This window comes from Xenopus laevis, chromosome 7S (genome assembly GCF_017654675.1).
Source record: "Xenopus laevis strain J_2021 chromosome 7S, Xenopus_laevis_v10.1, whole genome shotgun sequence".
In the NCBI taxonomy this organism is placed as follows: Eukaryota; Metazoa; Chordata; class Amphibia; order Anura; family Pipidae; genus Xenopus; species Xenopus laevis.
In genome coordinates this window covers 109,421,581-109,442,593 of record NC_054384.1, presented here as the reverse complement: position 1 = coordinate 109,442,593, position 21,013 = coordinate 109,421,581, and the positions used below count along the sequence as shown (strand labels likewise).

General features: G+C 39.0%; 1 protein-coding gene across 2 annotated transcripts; it reads left to right on the top strand.

Annotated features, from left to right (window-relative positions):
* The first annotated feature begins 503 nt into the window (after window positions 1-503).
* On the top strand, window positions 504-16,971 carry tyrobp.S (transmembrane immune signaling adaptor TYROBP S homeolog). 2 transcript variants are annotated; one of them, NM_001127887.1, is given in 5 exon segments: window positions 555-831; window positions 9,791-9,811; window positions 12,331-12,462; window positions 12,628-12,683; window positions 16,314-16,454. In NM_001127887.1, coding segments are annotated over 5 exon segments (315 nt in total). In that variant the 5' UTR covers window positions 555-782; the 3' UTR covers window positions 16,371-16,454.
* The last annotated feature ends 4,042 nt before the right edge of the window (window positions 16,972-21,013 follow it).

Here is a 21,013-nt window from a genome sequence, read left to right as displayed (position 1 = left end):
ACCTCTACAACTACACTGGCCACCCCCTATTTTTGCCTCATTTTGGGTCCAACTAAACATATCTATCACCTTTTTTTTACAAATGTGGCCCTCAGTAATAAATAATCTACCTGTTTAGGATTCAGATGGCTTTGCCCAATATGGCCAGTGCTAAACAACTTGCCCATTTTATTATAGTACAATTCAATATGTTATGCGTGTTTTCGTTTTGGACTGCTAATACCAGGGTTTCATCTCAGCTGTTCTGTTTTAGAGTCAGAAACGAAGTGACCCCAGGTTTAATTGACTAAATATTGACTATATAGGCTGCAACTAGTGAGGCAGGGTCACTAACACTTGGATGACAGCCTGGTATTGGGAGTTCAACTCTTTTTTCATAATAGAAAAGTCTCCAGCCCAACAAGCCAGGGTGCAACATGAGCGCATGCCATGTTCAGCTGAAGTATTGCGAAAATAAATGTATCTGTGGTTTCGCAAGTCACCCTTTCCTCCTGCGACCAGGGTAGAGTGTCCTGTGACTGTTGCTGATGTCTCACACACTTCCTTCAGAGTCAGGCGGTGCAAGAGCCTCACAACACAGTCTATAGGCGAATTGTAGAGCTGGACCCATATATGAAAGACTGGAAGGATGATAATACACAAGAACTAGCCCAGGGACACCATGTTATCAGTAGAAAGGCCACAATTACAGTAGCTGAAGAACACATGAACAGTTCAACGTGATCCCAAAATACAGTCATCAACCTGCCCATTCCTAAACTGCACCCAGGTCTCCAGGAACCATGAATTGCCAAAGTCCAACTTTTCTCATCCTGGTTTTGGCTACTTTAGGTAAGGCCTTTGCTTTATTGACTCTATTTCTGGGAAGATATTGCTGTAAAAAGACTCATTTAGATATTGGGTTCAGATTTATTGCAACGAGAAAATGTTACTTTATGATTTATCTTGTGAAAACGTATGGGTGAGATTCAGTTTGAGCTGAAAAAAACATAACTGAGTTCCAGTTTTTTCCATTTTTTAAATTTAAAAAAAAAATTTGGATTATCTGGATAACGTGGAGTCTACAGGGACAGCCTTTCTTAATTCAGAGCTTTTTGGATAACAGGTTTGCGGATAACAGATCCCATACCTGTACTACACACCCTCTATGTCTCTCTATATAATATGGCAATAGCAAAATGTTATAATTAGGGGTTTTTTTTCTAAAGGGTCTCGATTGAAATGGATGAGAAAAGCTTAACTTCTATTTCAATTCCAGATTTTCCCATAGAGTCAGGTATAATCCAATGAGTAAAAAATGAGTAAAAAAAATCTCCCTGTTTATCGCAGGAAAACTCTGTTGATGTTTATGAGAAAAACTGGAACTGAATATTCAAACTGAATATTTCCCATAAGTTTTCACATGACAAATAGTGATGGGCGAATTTGCGCCGTTTGGCTTCGCCGAAAAATGAGCGAATTTCGCAAAACTGCGAAAAATTCGCAAAACATCGCCGGCGTCTCGTTTTTTAGAAAAAAATTTTTGACGCCGGCGAATTTTTGACGCGAATTTTCGCGGGCATTTCGCGAATTGCGCAAATTCGCCATGAATTCGCGCATGGCGAATAAATTCGTCCATCACTAATGACAAACTAAAAAATAATTTTTTTCTCGTGGAATTGAATCTGGTAAATCATTGTAACTTGCAATTAACCGAATGACATGACAATGACACATCATAGATTACAAAGGCCCACCACTGCTGAAACACATTATTTGCTTTAACCTTTTGGAAAACGCAAGCTCCTGTATGTTTGGATTTTAACTGATTCTATCACTGGAATGTAGAAACAGTCCCGCAGAACTAAGACAGAATGTCTATGAAGATTCTCAGTCATCCAGTTAATGATATACAGTCTAGTAGAATGAACAGTTGGGGGTTATTTATCAAAATCAGAATTTGTCTAATGTTTTAAATAAAAAAAAGTCAGACCAAATTTGGTTACTGTCTCTAAATAGCAATTAACCCTTGGCAATCCAGGGGCCCTGAGTCCCTTTTGAATATGAATACTGGGAACTGGGATTTACAGCACATTGCCTCCACCTAGGGAACACTGAGGAGCACAACTTAGGGGGGTCCCACTAGGAAAAATAAAACACACACACAGTTTGCAATCGAAACAAATATAAACTTTATATAAACAGTAGTGAATGCATTTGGGCAATCTAATACACAATGCAGTCCTGCACTGGGGACCTACCTAACTCACTATTAGGTACCTGACTATTTCAGTCCCTTTTATTATCAAAGTCCCAATCCTCTGGAAGGGGTTAATAACCACGCAGTTCAGTTTAAATAGAATGTCCCTTCCCCAGAGCTCTTATACCCCAGGTAGCGATACTTTTCCCAAAATCCCCGATTTGACCTTATTTATCGTTAGCACAATTTAATTGGATCTGGGAAAAACTTGAGGGCTTTTTCCTGAAAAGTCAGATTTTTTGGGATTTTTGCCTAAAAAACCCCAAAATAGTCAGATTTTTGGTCTAATTCCTGCGCAGACCATGGAAACTTTAAAATAGGATAAGGACCTCTCCCATTGACTTATATACAACCTCAGCAGGTCTAAGATGCCAGATTTTCAGATTCAGACTTTCCCCATCCTCTGGGTATAATAAATCTCGAAATATTTGAGTTTATTTTCCACTACAAATTCAGATTTTATAGTAAAAAAAAATATATATTTTTTTGAGTTTTTGGCATTCGGACTTAAATAAATAACCCCAAAATGTCCAGTTGACTTTGAGTTAATTCTACTAGATACAGTACTGTAACCATCTGTGAGTCATTTTAAGTCCTAAATTACTAAAATAAGAGGCCCATTTGGTACCTTATTAGACTGAACACATTTGACAGAAGTCTACAGACTGTATAGGAAGAGAGCAAGAAGGACAACGCTGCTTTTTCATCACTGTTTATTTGTAGAACAGTAACAAGTTATGAGCTGCCTACAACAATAGTATAAAGTTCTCGCAACCAAGGGAAACACAAAGAAAATGGAGCAGTAGAATGGAGTCGAGTAGATGACACCAGAGGCCATGATTTTCCTCATATTAGAATACAATGTTATTGGTAGGTTTGTAAGAAAAGAATTTGAAGACCAATGGGGGAATGTAATAGTGGTCGCTAAAGAAAAAAATAATTCGCAATGCAAATAAATGTTGCCAAAGTGAAAAAAGTTTGCCTTTTGAGAACCCTTGGCCCCCCATCCAACAGGAGGACAGTGATTGCTAAATTTATAGTTTGCCATAGTGCGCAGTGTATTTTTAATACAATTTCTTAATGAAAAAGTTGTTACATTTGTGCCAGAAGTTTAGGGCACCTTCAAGCAGGTCTTCACGTTCCCAATTATAATTCGCAATGCCAGAAAAGGCTAATGAAGAATATACCATTGGGACATGCACATTTTTTATTTATTTGTTCTCTTTGCAAATTTTATTACATTGCCCCCTTAGCAGCTGGTTATGTGGCCTTGGAGCTTAGCTTTATATTCTGCCTAAACCAAATCCATGATCCCAAACACAAAGTACTCCAACAATGGAGCAACTCAGTAAGGAGACAATGGTGGTGGTCAGCCACACTGATGTTATCTAAGGACTTTATCATCTCACATGACATCAAATTCCTTTGTCACCAAAGTTCTTGATCTCTCATTCAGGAACATTTATTGTTCTACTGAAACATTTGATTAAACAGGTGGATAACAAGCTAGGAGGAGAAGACTAAGGGCTCAATCTATGGGTGAAAAGGGCTACTATGTAGACTTGTTGAGGGATTCTTTTTCCTGGAAGAAGGGTTGGGTGTAGGGTAGTCTGGAAGTCAAAGGTTTTTAGTAGGATAAAATAATTAAGCTTATAAGCTTTGTAATTCTAGTTGGATGGTTATATCACAGATAAGAGGCAGGAATTTGGTACTGGTCCCCATTATTTAATATCACTCCAAAGTGGTGAGGAATTGACTGTTGATATGGTATTGTTGTGTAAAGAAGAAAATAACAGGTAGACTTTTAGGCTATATCAAAGTCAATAGAGAAGACACATCGGGAAGGCCAGGACAATAGACGTATCCCCTTATTTCTAAGTAAGGTTAATATGCTCCATACTCAGATCAACTTTACATACAGAGAAAGGCACAACTATGGATTCCAGTTCAGGAGCCAAAGAATTGCTCCAATGGGGGAACAGGGTGCATTGAGGGGAAAAATGCTTTGCACCTTGGCCCCTTAAATGAACTTCTTAGAAGGCTGGGCTTTCTGTGTGGGCTAGTGGTACAATTCTTCCAAATTACTGGTGTAGATGTCCAAAGTCACCCACCAACAAAGATGTCACAGCTGGTGACAATCGTAGTTTGGATTAAACTAGGGAGAGCCTCCTCCACAGGGTTCAGGCATTTCTCCACCAGCTACACAGTGACTTTTTGAGAATATGAAAATATAGAGAATAGGATTATTTGTCTTTGCAAAGAGGAAGAAGCAGATGTAGGATTTTGCAATGTCCTGTTTAATCATCAAAAAGAACTAAAAGCAACTGGCAGAGAAACAGAGGGAAAAAAAGACAGATGTTGCTCTTGTGAAACCAAAGTACAGTCATTATCATGTGACACAACAATGAAAACATAGCCGTCACTAAAGGGGCACTTAGGGGTCAATTTATCATGTTCTTTAAAACAATGGAGGAAAACATCACCTGTGATATTGCCCATAGCAACCAAGAAGAGTTCAACAGTCATCTACAAGTTCGAAAACAAAAGTAACAATCTGATTGGTTGCTACGGCCAACATCGCAGGTATTGTTTTTCTCCACTGTTTTACACAGCATGATAAATAGATCCCTTAGTGGGGTCTGGGCCATTTAGAGGAAATTTGCTCCTGGAACCCAGCTTGAAAGTCACTTATTCGGGATCTGAGGTGGTTGTGACTCTTAGATAGAACTAAGACTGAATGGCTATATCTGAAGGCCAGTCAGGAGGAGATTTGGGGTGAATGTTTATTTGTGCCCTGGGTACCCCTGGAACTATAGCAGGGTGACTGTTACCCCAATGTTTCTATATATCTGTAACCTTGTTATGAGCTAAGGGGGCCCAGCCTGATGGCCAGTTAGGGGGAGATTTGGGGTGAGTGTTTATTTGTACCCTGGGTACCGATGGAACTATAGCAGGGTGACTGTTACCCCAATGTTTCTATATATCTGTAACCTTGGTATGAGCTAAGGGGGCCCAGCCTGAAGGTCAGTTAGGGGAAGATTTGGGATGAGTGTTTATTTGTGCCCTGCGTAGCCCTGAAACTAAACTAGGAAAGACGCTTGGGGGAGATGACAAGGGCATGGAGATTGGACATTGTGTACTGGCTCTTTTCATAATAACAAATACACTAATCTACTGTATTTCTAGGTTGTCATGTGTCCAATCCATGACAGATTTCCACTCCTGCTATGAGGACAGAAATGTTTAAATGTAAATAATTTATTTTCATTTCATTAAAATAAACTTCTATTATGGTATTAGGAATCACGTCCAACTGTCACTTTGGCATTTCTTTGCATTTTCTTGCCATATTTGTATTCCTAATGCAGTGACCCATGACTTGCTCCATGCAGATGGAACTGTTCATATGTTGAATCCTTTTGAGTATAAATTTAATGCATATTTGGCTTTTCTGTAACAGTGCCCAAATCTGTGCTTGAGACTTGTGACTTATCGAATGTACTATAAATGTCCGGCACTGTCAGCATGTGTGTATGTGAATCACAACTTCTCTGTGCTAATTTCCTCTAAATCATTTCCTTGTTACATGAAAAGGAATTTGTCTAGTTCAACAAGAGAGCAAATTCCTCTATAGAGGGCCCTTCCAGAGTCACACGTGGAGGCCTTCCAAACAGCAGCCAGATATATGATCTCAGATTTCAGTGACTTTTGGTTTTTCACCAGTATAGATAGATTCTGAAAAGTGAATTACATTATATGGAAGGTTGTTGGTTAGTAGAAACAGATACATAATTTGGCAAGTAAAGCAGTTGAAGACCAAAGTTGCAGTGTAAGTTACATCTTCAGTAGGGTTGTTGAAGACCAGATACAACTGAATAACTTATTGGGTAGGGTTACTGAAGAGCAGTGAATTATTTCAAAAGATACTGATCTCTACTGTTAAACCCATTTGTGATGTGAGTGAATCACATCACAAATGGGTTTAACAGTAGAGATCAGTATCTTTTGAAATAACAGACTTTCAACATCGATCAAATGATATGCAGAAAATCTTATGACTATCAAGCTAGACTTCCAGGAGAACCTAGGAGAGCAAATGGGCATTAATCTCAGATTTTACCTGTAAAGCAAGGTATTCCAAAGCCCAGAACAAATTCCAAGGTTCCGGTCACAGCTCACACTTTTGCCTATAACAGCTGCCTTTCACTTCGGGAGGAGCCCTCTGCTACTCCAGTTCTTAAAGTGAGAGGACCAAGAAGAGTTCTGGGCAGACAAGGAAACTGAAGGTATACCAGAAGGACTAGGAACAAAGAACATAGTTGAAAGTCAGGCTGGGCTGATACCAATTGGAGAGTGCAGTACAAAATCAGGAATTAGAGCCATATTCAGGGTCACAGAATGGGGTCAGAACCAACAGTAGCACAGCACAAAAACAGGATCTAAAGAATGGTCAGTAAATGGGCATAGGACAGTACAGGCAGCGAAGTAGCAGATGTCAGAGACAATGATGATGGAACGAATTCCCCCCTTAGGATTACAATTATGTATCTATTTTCCTTGCTCCCATCCACAGCAAAATAGATCCAAATCCAAAGAAATGGGAAAGATACCATTGGGTGCAGAGGATCTGCTGTCTGTTGGTATCTTTCCCATTTCTTTGGATTTGGAACTGTTTCACTGTAGATGTTAGGGATAGGCTAAGGTTAAGGAACAGAGATCAGAAAAACAAGATCACCCAGGAACTATTAGGAAATAGACCTACATTAGACAAGAAACAACTGGCCATGACCCCTTTAAATATTTGAATTTATGAGCCAAGCACCATGATGTCAGATGCAGTGTGCCAATAAAACTAACGTGCATGCTTGGCACTTGTCAAGGATGCCCACTGCCTCCCGGTTATTATTACATTAACCTAACTGAGCTCTGGGCTTACTAAGGAGGAACTTTCCCTTAACTGTTCCCTCAAAAGAGTAAAACAAAAAAAAAAGCATGAACTACCTCCACCCTCTTCCTATCTAGCAGTGTGATGGAGCAACTTCCATTGCATTATTGAGAGAATGGGCATACCTAGCACCCCTATAATAACCACCCTTCTTCTAACTGAGCTCTTTGCATCTAAGACAGTGGAAGTTGTATTACTAGTGATAGGAGACATTGATTAGTCGCTGTCAGTAAGTGAAATGGGAGATCATTTAGAAATGTCTGGCAATAAAGTAGCTAGTGAGTGATAATAGGAGTGACCAAGTGTCTGGGAGGCATTATTGCTCAGTTGAAGTAAAATAAAAGATGAAGTCTTGAAAATAAAGACATGAAAAGGCTTAATAAAGATGTTTGGAAGAGACAGGTCAATGTTAGTCATCATTTTAGAATTGCTAAACAGAGTGGGAAGCAATATATGAAAGCTGCCAGTAGACTGTATGATGGGTCAATAGTATTAATATATGTTATTAATATATGTAGAAAAGTATAAAAACGTGACTGAATTTTAGACTAAAGAAAAGAGACAGAAGATAGTAAGCAATGGGCATGCTAAATGTTCATGTTGGATAGCAGAACAGCCACCCCCATATCTAGCAGGTATTTGAGAAAAGAGAGGATTCCACGTATGGAGACTAAGAGCATATAGAATTAAGCAAAATCGTACATTGGTTCTAAATAAATACCCTTGAGGTGCCCACAGTAAACTTCACCTGTTGGCTCATAATGGTTGAAGATGATGGTGGGTATGAGAGATGCAAACTGGGGAAGTTTAATGTATGAACAAAGTGGACTTTCTACAGAGAAAAGGGAATAAGCAGTGATATAAAAGAGTGATTTGACTAAGTAAGAATCTAGGGGGGTGCACAGAGCCGGGGGATCAGGACAGGTGGTAAAACAGGAAGTTGCTAAACTAGAAGAACTGACGCCAGACCCAAGCAAAAAACCTGTCTAAAGTTCTGCCTGTGGTCATTACAACTGTGGTTTTGTGGATCCACGTAGTAAGTTATTGCTAAGAGCCTATTAAAGCACTTAATATTAGTGAGAACAGAAGAGAGAATAAGAAAAAGAAAATGAACCTTAAATATTTGCTTGTGGAAGATAGAAGCAACAAGAAACTGCATGATAATAATTACAAGGTTACAGATACAGAGAAACATTGGGGTGTAACCCTGCTATAGTTCCAGGGGTATCCAGGGTACAAATAAACACTCACCCAAATCTCCCCCTAACTGACCTTCAGACTGGGACCCCTTAGCTCATAACAAGGTTACAGATATATAGAAACATTGGGGTGTCACCCTGCTATAGTTCCAGGGGTACCCAGGGTACAAATAAGCAGTCACCCCAAATCTCCCCCTAACTGGCCTTCAGACTGGGCCCCCTTAGCTCATAACAAGGTTACAGATATATAGAAACATTGGGGTAACAGTCACCCTGCTATAGTTCCAGGGGTACCCAGGGCACAAATAAGCACTCACCCCAAATCTCCCCCTAACTGACCTTCAGACTGGGCCCCCTTAGCTCATAACAAGGTTACAGATATATAGAAACATTGGGGTGTCACCCTGCTATAGTCCCAGGGGTACCCAGGGTACAAATAAGCAGTCACCCCAAATCTCCCCCTAACTGAGCTTCAGACTGGGCCCCCTTAGCTCATAACAAGGTTACAGATATATAGAAACATTGGGGTAACAGTCACCCTGCTATAGTTCCAGGGTTACCCAGGGCACAAATAATCACTCACCCCAAATCTCCCCCTAACTGACCTTCAGACTGGGCCCCCTTAGCTCATAACAAGGTTACAGATATATAGAAACATTGGGGTGTCACCCTGCTATAGTTCCAGGGGTACCCAGGGTACAAATAAACACTCACCCCAAATCTCCCCTAACTGACCTTCAGACTGGGCCCCCTTAGCTCATAACAAGGTTACAGATATATAGAAACATTGGGGTGTCACCCTGCTATAGTTCCAGGGGTACCCAGGGTACAAATAATCACTCACCCAAAATCTCCCCTAACTGGCCTTCAGACTGGGCCCCCTTAGCTCATAACAAGGTTACAGATATATAGAAACATTGGGGTGTCACCCTGATCTAATTCCAGGGGTACCCAGGGCACAAATAATCACTCACCCCAAATGTCCCCCTAACTGGCCTTTAGGCTGGGTCCCCTTAGCTCCTTAGCTCATAACAAGGTTACAGATATATAGAAACACCCTGCTATAGTTCCAGGGGAACCCAGAGTTTAAATAAGTATCGGTGGAAATTGCAAAAAAATAACCCATACAAACAGAGCAAAACCATATTGACTTGCAAGGTATAGAATATAAAATTAGATAACAGATGCATTTCTTATAATGAGCTTTATTAGGTCATTTAACCACTTCCTTCCATTTCCATATCAAATGTTTCCTGCGTAAAGCAGCTGCCCTTCCTACCATTGCTGCGCACATTAGCCGTTTCATGTGTGTTAAAAAATATTCAGTGTATTTGCCCATATATAAAACTGGGTCATGCATTAAAAGGATCCTGTTTCTAAAACTGTTATTTTTTTCCACTCTTTTAGGTTCTGTTTGGGGACAAAATGGTAAGACTGATAAATAACTTCTTAGAAAATCTACAAAAACATGAATTGTTTTGGTCAAAAGTTACATTACAGCAACATTAATAAATGGTACTAAGTACAAGATTACGAGTATATGGGTAACGAAGCAGGGGGTTAAATGTATTTTGGACAGGGGTTATATATGAGAAATAGCTTGGGTAATGTTTAGAAAGCCTAAATATTAAAAGCACTTATTCTGATGAAGAAGCCTATGTAAAGTATCTTGCAAAACCCATAGAATACGTTGTTTTGTATTTATTGTAAATAAAAAAAGGGCCCATGGGGGTAGACAAAGGACAACATTCATTTCATTAAGAAAAAGGTTTATCATGTGAAAACTCAATTCAAGAAAACTGATCTTATGGTTTATTACGTGAAAACTTTTTTGAAGTCAATGGTAGAAAAGCTGGAACTGAATTTGCAGAAACGTTTTTTTCTTCTTGAACTGAATCTCGTCTGTGAGTTTTCAAGCGATAAACCACGAGAACCTTTTTTTAAAAAGGTTTATCATGTGAAAAAATGATCTCATGTGAAAACTCTATTGAGGCCTATGGGAAAAAACTTGAAGTGAATAAGGAGAAAAGTTTTTTTCTCCTCGAATTGAAGCTCGTCCATGACTTTTCATACGATAATCCATGGCAAAACTTTTTCTCACTGAATTGAATCTGGCCCAAAGATCAAGATCTATTAACTGATCAACAAATGATAAAAACATTAGTGAGAGCACTTCCCGCTATGATTCTTTAAGTAGGACACAAATTCCTCCCCATTACAAGTTGATCCAGGGACTGGTCCCATTGCCATTTTGGAGTAAAGAAGGATTTTTTCCTCCTCTGAGGCAAATTGGAGAGGCTTCACTTGGGTTTTTCGCCTTTCTCTGGATCAACTGGCAGTTAGGCATATTATATATAGACTTAGAATTTTGCATTTACAACATACAATGACCAGCTGACATTAAATGTCCTTTTACATGGGGAGGTGAGGTCAATATGTAAAATTGCAATCAAGTAGACAGCTTATATTTTCTTTGCACACTGTGTACATTGACCCTTTATTCTTGTTTCTCCATAATGTCCTTCAAAGCCCATTTATTTAAGATCTCTGTGGAACATTCACATTAACATTCACAAAATGAATACTAGAGCAACAGTTTATATCAAATTAAGTGGCATATTACAGCATCTTACCAAAGGGGTAGATATATTTAAGTACATCTTGCCCTTTTACATCTCTTTCCTTGAGCCTCGTTTTCGTGATGGTCTGTGTGCTGCCTCAGAGATCACCTGACCAGAAATACTGCAGCTCTAACTGTAACAGGAAGAGATCACCTGACCAGAAATACTGCAGCTCTAACTGTAACAGGAAGAGATCACCTGACCAGAAATACTGCAGCTCTAACTGTAACAGGAAGAGATCACCTGACCAGAAATACTGCAGCTCTAACTGTAACAGGAAGAGATCACCTGACCAGAAATACTGCAGCTCTAACCATAACAGGAAGAGATCACCTGACCAGAAATACTGCAGCTCTAACTGTAACAGGAAGAGATCACCTGACCAGAAATACTGCAGCTCTAACTGTAACAGGAAGAGATCACCTGACCAGAAATACTGCAGCTCTAACTGTAACAGGGAAAAGTGTCGAAGCAAAAGACACAACTCAGTCTGTTAATTGGCTCATGTGACCTAACATATATAGTTTGTTTGGTTTGTTTGTGTGCACATTGAATCGTATGATCCCAGGGGGCGGCCCTTATTTTTTAAAATGTCAGTTTTCTATTTATGATTACCCAATGGCACATACTACTAGAAAAGTATATTATGTAAAGCTGGCTGCACAAGTATAGATATTGTTATTAGCTTTTAGGCTTCATCCAATGATTGGAATGTGTCCAAGGAACAATTAGAATAAACATCTTTATAGCATTGATAATTGTCGTTTTATTGATTGAGCAGGTTTGGGCTCAAAAAAAAACTATAATATGTTCATGGAAAGTCCATGTGACAATAGTGATAGAATGATTGTGCCAAAGGATGATGCTCCTGACTTGTTTCTTTATATGCCTGGCCAGTCTGTTGCCTGGTCTTTCCTGTATGGCCACCATGACCAATGTCGTCCAATTAAATGTTTGTTTTCATTAATATAACTGCATTAGAGCAATGAAAATGCATTGGTTTTTTGTGTTAGCTAGCTGGGCTCAGACAATGGGCCAGATACTATTCAACATGAAAACATTTATGTATCTTCTAATCCAGTTCTTCAGACTCCATGTCATAAGCCATGAGTTGTATCTGGTCTAACTTGGGTTTCCCCTGTCTATTATTGAACTAAATACAACCCTAACTAAATTGATATTTCCTTTGAAAAAAGTAACATTTCAGATTAAAAACCTTTAGTTCAGTTTCTTACAAAAAATTATTTGCATTTTTGATTTATCCTGTACCACCCCCTGAGTCTGACCCAGTTCCCACAGTAACTGGTATATCTGCTCTTCTTACAGACTGTGGCAGCTGCTTCCATTTGGATACGGGCGCAGTGATTGGCATTATCATCTGCGATGTTGTCATTACTGTTATCATTGCTCTAATCGCTTACTATGTCTCCAATAAAATCCAGATGAAAAAAGAGGAGGGTGAGTGACACCAGGTTGGACCTTCATGATAGAGAATATGAAATATGGTAAAAGAGAAGAAAGACATGAGTTGTGTTTGCGTGGGTTGGGTTTGTTGACATCATCAGTTTGATGCCCAAGACTATTTGTAATTATTTTGTTAAAATTGATTATTTTATTTTGTAGAAAGAAAGAGAAATTCTCAGAAACCAGACCCACAGGAGGCTGAGCCAGCATACGAAGTGAGTCCATTAGACAGAAGTACCAAACAGTATTAATTCATCAATTAATTCAATTACAATAATACATTTTTATATTCATTATAAAATTGGGCCAGATTCAGTTCAGTGAGAAAAAGGTTAGTGTTGGGGGTTAGGGTTAAGGTTAGGGTACCTCACGGTTTATCATGTGAAAACTCTATTGAAGTCTATGGGCCAGATTCAATTCAGTGAGAATAAGGTTTATCACGAGAAAACTCATGAACGAGATTCAATTTGAGATGCAATTCAATTCAGAAAAACTTATTTCATGATTTATAACATGAAAAATCTATTGAAGTCTATGGGAAATAAACTGGAACTGAATTAGGAGAAACAATTTTTTCCCATCGAATTGAACTTCGTCCATGAGTTTTCATGTGATAAACCACAAGATAACTTATTCTCACTGAATTGAATCTGGTCCTATGGGAAAAAAAATGGAACTGAATTTGGAGAAAAGTTTTTTCTTTTCAAATTAAATATTGTCTTTGAGTTTTCATGTGATAACTTTTTCTCATTGTCCTTTAGAGATGCAGCTGTTGCATACAGATATTTGGGTTATATGTCAATGCACCATTATTTTTAGGGATGCACCAAATCCAGGATTCGATTCGGGATTCGGCCAGGATTCGGCCTTTTTCAGCAGGATTCGGATTCGGCCGAATCCTTCTGTCCGAACCGAATCCAAATCCTAATTTGCATATGCAAATTAGGGGCGGGGAGGGAAATTGCGTGACTTTTTGTCAGAAAACAAGGAAGTAAAAAATGTTTTCCCCTTCCCACCCCTAATTGCATATGCAAATTAGGGTTCGGATTCGGTTCGGTATTCGGCCGAATCCTTCGTGAAGGATTCGGGGGTTCGGCCGAATCCAAAAAAGTGGATTCGGTGCATCCCTAATTATTTTGCACCTATATATACAGGTTGGTGTTTGGTGCAGTACAATATAAGATTTCCGTAACAATTTTTGCAGAAAGCTACAAACATTGAGGTCCATCACTGCAGCCTAAATAATTCCAAATTGGAGACAGTTCCAATTGTTCCAATATAGAAAATACATTTTTAAATTTGATTGGAAATTTTCTAAAGATATTATTACAACTAATTAAATTCATTTTTAATTAAAGTTTACATTTTTTTACATTTTGAATCCAATCATATTCATTAGTTCATTTAAAAAGACATTTGGAATGACAATGTTATGAAAGGTGTGCTGGTTCCCATGACTACTTTGGGTTTATTAGGAGCACAGTTACTTTTTTTTCATTCAATTAAATGAATGAATTTGTATAAAAAGATTTGGGAATTATGATTTTATGAAAGGAGCGCAGCACAGTTACATTTTTCGCTTAAATACTGGCAGAAAATCCATTTTTAAATCTGATTGGAAATGTTCTAAAGATATTATTACAATTAATTAAAATTAATTTTAATTAAAATTATATATTTTTTTACATTTTCAATCCAAATATATTTATTAATTCATTTAAAAAGTCTTTTGGAATGACAATGTTATGAAAGGTGCGCTGGTTTCCATTACTCTTTTGGGTTTATTAGCAGCACAGTTACTTTTATTTGAGAAACTCCCCCTGCTCTATGAGGCATAGAAGCCAATTAGATATTGGCTGTAATTAATTACATTTGATTAAAAATACATTTTTAGATTTTTTTCATTGAATTAAATTATGAATTTGTACAAAAAGTTTTGGATTTTTTGATTATATGAAAGAACAGTGCAGTTAATTTTTTGCTAAAAAAAATGGCAAAGATTTCCCCAGCCTGTAACCCAGACAAGTCGATTAGATGTTTTCCTTATCTACTTAAAAATTAAAGATAATTTTTATATTTTTTATACTATTGAATTAATTCATTGATATAAAACGTCTTTTGGAATTCTTATCAGTTTATTGCCAGTTCGCATTTCCCTTTAGGGTTTATTAAGAGCATAGTTACATTGTCTTGCTAAGCTATAGGCAAATATTTCGCCAGACGGGATGAATATTTCACCATGTTTTGCCGAGAAAAAACACCCGTGATAAAAAAATATATTGCGTGGTCTGAAAAATGTCGCACAGTTTGAAAAACGTACACAAAAAAAATCCCATTGACTTCAATGAGAAGCGAAACAAGTCAGATTCGCCCATCAGTATTGGCCAATACTGTAAGGCAAGGGAGCCAATCAGATGTTTGCTATCATTATTTTAAATGCTCTAGTCCAACTTACTGGTTGTTAACATAAGTGCAACCCTTATAGCCAGATAGAAGTTTCATTTTCAACTAAAATAAATGCCAGGTCAAACTGCCTCTTTTACTGAATTTTGACTAAATCGATCCAAATGTGTGTGTGTCTGTTGTACACCAATTAGATTGTATTTTAGCCAATTATTACACTTTATTTCGGTGATCCCCAACCAGTAGCTCGTGAGTAACATGTTGCTCTCCAACCCCTTGGATGTTACTCCCAGTGGCCTCAAAGCAGGAGCTTCTTTTTGAATTCCTGGCTTGGAGGCAAGTTTTGGTTGTATAAAAACCAGGTGCACTGCCAAACAGAACATCAATGTAGGGTGAGAATCCACATAGGGGCTACCAAATGGCCAATCACAGCCCTTATTTGGCACCCCAAGAACATTTTTCATGCTTGTGTTGCTCCCCAACTTTTATTTCTGAATGTTGTTTACAGGTTCAAAAGGTTGGGGATCCCTGCTTTATTTAAATGGTAGTCCTATATATAGAATAATCATTGTTGAAATAAATATAATTGTTAAAGGTGCTGCATTTTGTGCGCCAGATGCATTGGGGCAAATTCACTAAGCGCCGAAGCGCCGAAGCGCCGAACGCTAGCATCAATTCGCTAGCGTTGGGCATTTTCGTCACTTCGCAAATTCACTAACGAACGCTGGCGTAAATTCGCTAGTGTTACTTCGCACCCTTACGCCAGGCGAATTTTCGCTACGGATGTAACTACGCAAATTCACTAACGAGCGCAGTGTACTGAACGCTACCTTTTACGCTAGACTTTCTTTCGCCACCTCAGACCAGGCGAAGCGCAATAGAGTAGATAGGGATTGCTTCAAAAAAAGTTCAAATTTTTTCTAAGTCCCAAAAAATGCTGGCGTTTTTTCTATATCATGGGTGATAGGCTGAAAAAGATCTAAAAAATTTTTAGGGCTCCCCTCCTTCCCCCCTACATTTCCTAACTCATGGCAACTTAACTATACAGTGGGCACATGTGTAGGGCAAAATAAACATTTTATTTGATGTTTTGAAGGTTTCCCAGGCATTTGTAGTGATTCTACGTATTCCTCCATTGAAATTTGAATTTGGCGCCGTATGCAAATTAACCATCGCTAGCGTAACTTTGCTTCGCTTAGCGAATAAACGCTAGCGCAACTTCGCAACCTTACGCTACCCCTGTGCGCAACTTCGGATTTTAGTGAATTTGCGGATTGCTGGCGAAAATACGCCTGGCGAAGTGTGGCGAAGTTACGCCTGGCGCAACTACGAATCTTAGTGAATTTGCCCCATCGACTCCTCCAGCTATATAACCTAAATGAAAGCATTGTTATATAAAGCGTGTGGGGCTGACACCTGTTTTGTTTGTTTTCCCTTCCTAGGAGCTCAGAGACCATAGAATGGACATCTATAATGATCTCAGTCGTTCTGCAAATTAATTCTCCCAGCACCCGTCTGTCTCACTGCCAATAAAGTCTGTCTGTTAACAGCATTGTCAGAGCTAGGGCTGAAAAAAAAGGCCCCTGGCATTGTTAAATATTTATAGTTATGTTGGAAACAGGTTTTTCAGAATTTCAATATATAATAGTCACATTTGTGACAAATCCAGAGACTTTTTAATTAAGTGGAGAAAGCATTTTCTGAAATTCTAAGGCTTTGATGAATATGGAACATTGAACCATCTTACTCTTATTTATGTCCCAATTGGCATCTCAAGGGCATATACGTAGGAGTGGGGATTCTAACCATTTCAAGTTGCATATGACACTAGCTTAAAGGGGAAGCATTGACATTAAATATTTTGTTTACTAAATTGTAGTGGATGTTTCGAAATTCTGTTTTGCAAATTAGGGCTGCATAATTAATCTTCTTTATTTTTATAAAGGGAAACCAATGATTTGCTAACTATTTGCACTAGCCCTTTGATTGCAAAATAGATATTTAAGAATTCCTGATCATTTGATGGGACTAGTGATGGGCGAATGTATTCGCCAGGCGCAAATTCGCGGCGAATTTGCGCAATTCGCCGCCAGCGAATAAATTCGCGAAACTCCTGCGAAAATTCACGGCAAAAATTCGCTGGCATCAAAAAAAATTTTTCCGAAAAAATGGACTTCGGCGTCAAAAACGAGACGCCGGCGTAGTTTCGCGAATTTTTTGCCGTTTCCCGAATTTCGCACGAAATTCGCAAATTTTTCGGCGAAGCGAAACGGCGCAAATTCGCCCATCACTAAATGGGACCTGAAGACCTGTCTTATCTGGAGTCTACAGGTCAAGCTACAGAACAAGTAAGATCTTCAATGGAGAAAAGCTATTACCCAACGAACATGCTCTGGTCTTTTATTTATTTACTAATTTTCTCTTCTCATCTTAATGAGTAATGACCACATGTGTATATAAGAGTTAACTTTGTGAGAATATCTTTGCTAATGCAATAAAATGTAGCCAACAATTTACAATTAAACTCAAAGCCTTACTAACAGAAGTGGCTTTTCTGCTTTCACCAGGCTCAGTCAATATTGAGAGACCAAACTCCCTGCTGGACATCTTTGTGATGGACTATACTTGAAGAGTGATTTGTCATCTCTATGGAATTTAGTTCCCATGTAGTGTTACATGTGTTACAGTTGATATTATACACAGTGGGTGGGTTAGATTGCTATTGGTCAGTTTATTCCCCAAATGTATAAAGGGATGGGTTTAGATTTTTACTCTTGGATTCCCCTAAGGAAAAGGATGAATGTGGATCCATCTGGGGTGAAGATGTGCAACCTAATGCAGGAGGTCTGAGAGATACCCTAATGTGAGGCAACCCCATGAATAATTCTAAGCAATTCCAATGAAGTACTTGCCACAGATAATAGTGCTCAGGTAGCATATTTTATCCTCATTAGATCCTGGAAAATATTTTCTTAGGTGCCTTACATAATCTGGTTCCTGTACGTTCTTTTATTTTTTTATTTTTTGGGTGGACCCCATAATGAGAATTAAAGAAGAACTAAAGTTTAACCAAAAGAGGTTTTTGGCTTCTGTACCAGCCCAAGGCAACCACAGCCCTTTAGCAGTAAAGATCTGTGTCTCCAAAGATGCCAGAGTAGCTCCCCATCTTCTTTTCTGCTGATTCACTGCACATGCTCTGTGCTGCTGTCACTTACTGAGCTTAGTGAGCCACTCACAATATACAGTACACATAGAATAGAAATGTCACAATATAAGGCTGATTAGTAATTAATACACATAATTACTACATGGCAGCACAGAAAACAGTGCAATTAGCATCAGAATTGAATAATCAGCAAACCTGTAGCATCAGCTTATATTACAGCCAGGGAAGCTCATTTTCTGCTGGATAATTAGTGACGAGCCCTAAGCTTAGCTTCTCAACAGCCAATCAGAGCCCACTGAGCATGTGAGTGTCACAGACACTTTCCAAGATGGTGACCCCCTGTGACAAGTTTGAAGTCCTGGATCATTGCTGCTATTGACAAGCTGAAACTTAAGCCTCGTGCAATCAGTGCAATATATAAAATCTGGAATTTTGAGCCACATTCATATTTAGGTTCTCCTTTAAACAGATGAGGTTTAGATCCTATGTTTAGGAACTCAAGATAATGAATGCTATATACTGAGCAGTATGAGCACATTTGTGGGTTAGTGTCTGGGTGAGTAACGTAACTGTGTAGGGTTCAGGTGCATAGACATAAAATAATGTTCTTCTGGTGTTGTTGGAACTCAAGTACGAGTGTTCTAACCAGAAACTGGTATGAACTGTAAATTCTGGATATTGAATATATCAGGGCATCTGTATTTTATTGCACCTTAAAACGCACTGTTTGTTTATTTGTCACCCATCCGAGTAAACCTGCAGCACCCCACCATTGATGGAAGGCGCTATAACCCATGTTCTTCTGAAATAAGTTGAGGGGCCTTTAAAATATCGTTACTTTACAGGAGACCACAGGTCTAGTAACTCACAGCACCCAATCAGATGCTTGCAGAGTGCAGACCAGTAAGGGCTACTCAACTTTTGATTGGCTTCCTTGGGTTACAATAACTGAAGCAAACGTTACTGTTTTCATGACATTACCTACAAGTCAACAATATGGGGCTTCTGTCTAGCATCTTCAGGTAGACACTTAGGTTTCAGGTTGTCAAGCATCATAATTTACCAACCATTCCACTTTACTGATGTTGAGGTGAAGTTGGATTAGGACCAAGCGAGACATTCTTTACACAAAATAAGTAAATTACACCAATTTTAGAGTTTCAGCCATTAAGTTGCAGACAGATAACCCATTTGACTGAATAAGAACCTGCACATCTATAACACTCCCCCACATTTTTCCCCATTCGCTCTGCACTGATGATCTTCTAATTTTAGAAAAAGAAACTGGAGTGCAAAGCAGAAGATGTTTGAAAGGAAACCAGGCTATTTCACATGTCTCGCTTGTTTTCAGACATGTAGATCTTTCTTGCAGCTAATAATAAGAAATGATCTTAACAAAGAACAGAATGGGACTTTTCTTAGTTTCATTATGAGTTGAGTATAAAGATACAACTATAGCACAGGTACAGAGGAGATAAACTCTGGGTCCCTCTAGTGGTTTTTGACATCAAGGTTGAACTTGATGGACATGTGTCTTTTTTCAACCTAACTTACTATGTTACTATGTGAATCTTTCTTATCTTGAGCTTAAAATACACAAAGGGCATCAGTTTGGAGGTATCCAGTAGCATATTAAATGTGAGTGATAAAGATCAGTCATTGACATCAACCTCCCACCTCATAGGTAGACATCATCTGCAGCTAAATACTTATGTTTAACCTTAGTGGAGACAGATTCTGTGCAGAATGACCTGGTGTTTTTTAATATCAATGGAATATTGACCCATTGAGTGTCAGGATCAGCTGGGATTCATTGTGTTCCTGGGCCTGTGCACTTACCATCTGAGCCACTGGAGGCTCTCACAGCTGCTCCTGAAAGGTCCTCCTACTCATGTATTCTTTTTTTCATCTGCTCCCTTGTCTCCACCCACCTCATTAGTTCCATGTGTTCTTCATCCTGTAATCAAGACCCTTTATAAGCCTATCCCTGACCATTGCTCCTTGCTCAGTCATTGTGTTTCATAGCCCAGATCTTGCTGGTCTGATTCCTGAGAGTCCTTTTTCTGAGAGTCCTGTTCCTGAGACCCCCCCTCATTCCGTGATTCCCAGCCTTGTTCCTGTGCTCCTGCCCCCTCCTAGTCTGTCCTATTGGATTTCCCAGTTGAGAACTCTAACCTGTTCTTGGACTCCATTTGCCCCTGCTGCCTGACCTGACCTTTGGCCTGATCACTCAGTTTATGCTTGCTGATTCCATATGGATTGCATCGCCTGAGTAATTCCATACATTAGTGGGTACAGATACGTGTTATTGGAATAATAAGGCCTTTGCATACAACACTGTAACCATCAATTAGGTATATCTACTGTATGCAATGACGCTTGGATGTTCACGTCTTGACTTTACCCCACCAGAGATCAATAGGGTCCATTTACAATTATCCACATGGACATGAAGGTTTGGAGAGGCTATGCTTCTGTATTAATCTTTCCATGTGGATTTGGCTGTGACATACTATTGAGGAATCTGTTTAGCAAATGTCCCTCTTCCTGGCTGACTGCAATGCGCCCCTACTATTAATAATCTGTTCAATGGGGGGAACCCTTTGTTTTAAAATTTGGGGGGCCCGACCTAAAAATGGTCAAGGCAACCCGGCATCCATAATAGAGGCACTATATTTTAATTCTGTTAAAAGCCTGCACAATGCTTTATATAGAACTCGAAGGGATCTTGGCCCTTTACTACCTGTAATGGATGCCACTAAGAGAGCCTGGGATGCAATTGTGCAAATCACTAAAGCTGCTACTACTCTATCTCCAGATTCACCTTTATGGGGTAATAGTAAATATCTACACTTAGTCACATTCTCAGAGGTGGGAACGTGGTCTAAATTTGGTTTAAGCGGCTGTCTCAAGTTTATGCTGATGGCGCTCTTCATACACTACCTCAACTTCGCCAGATCCTCTCTCTGCCTGACC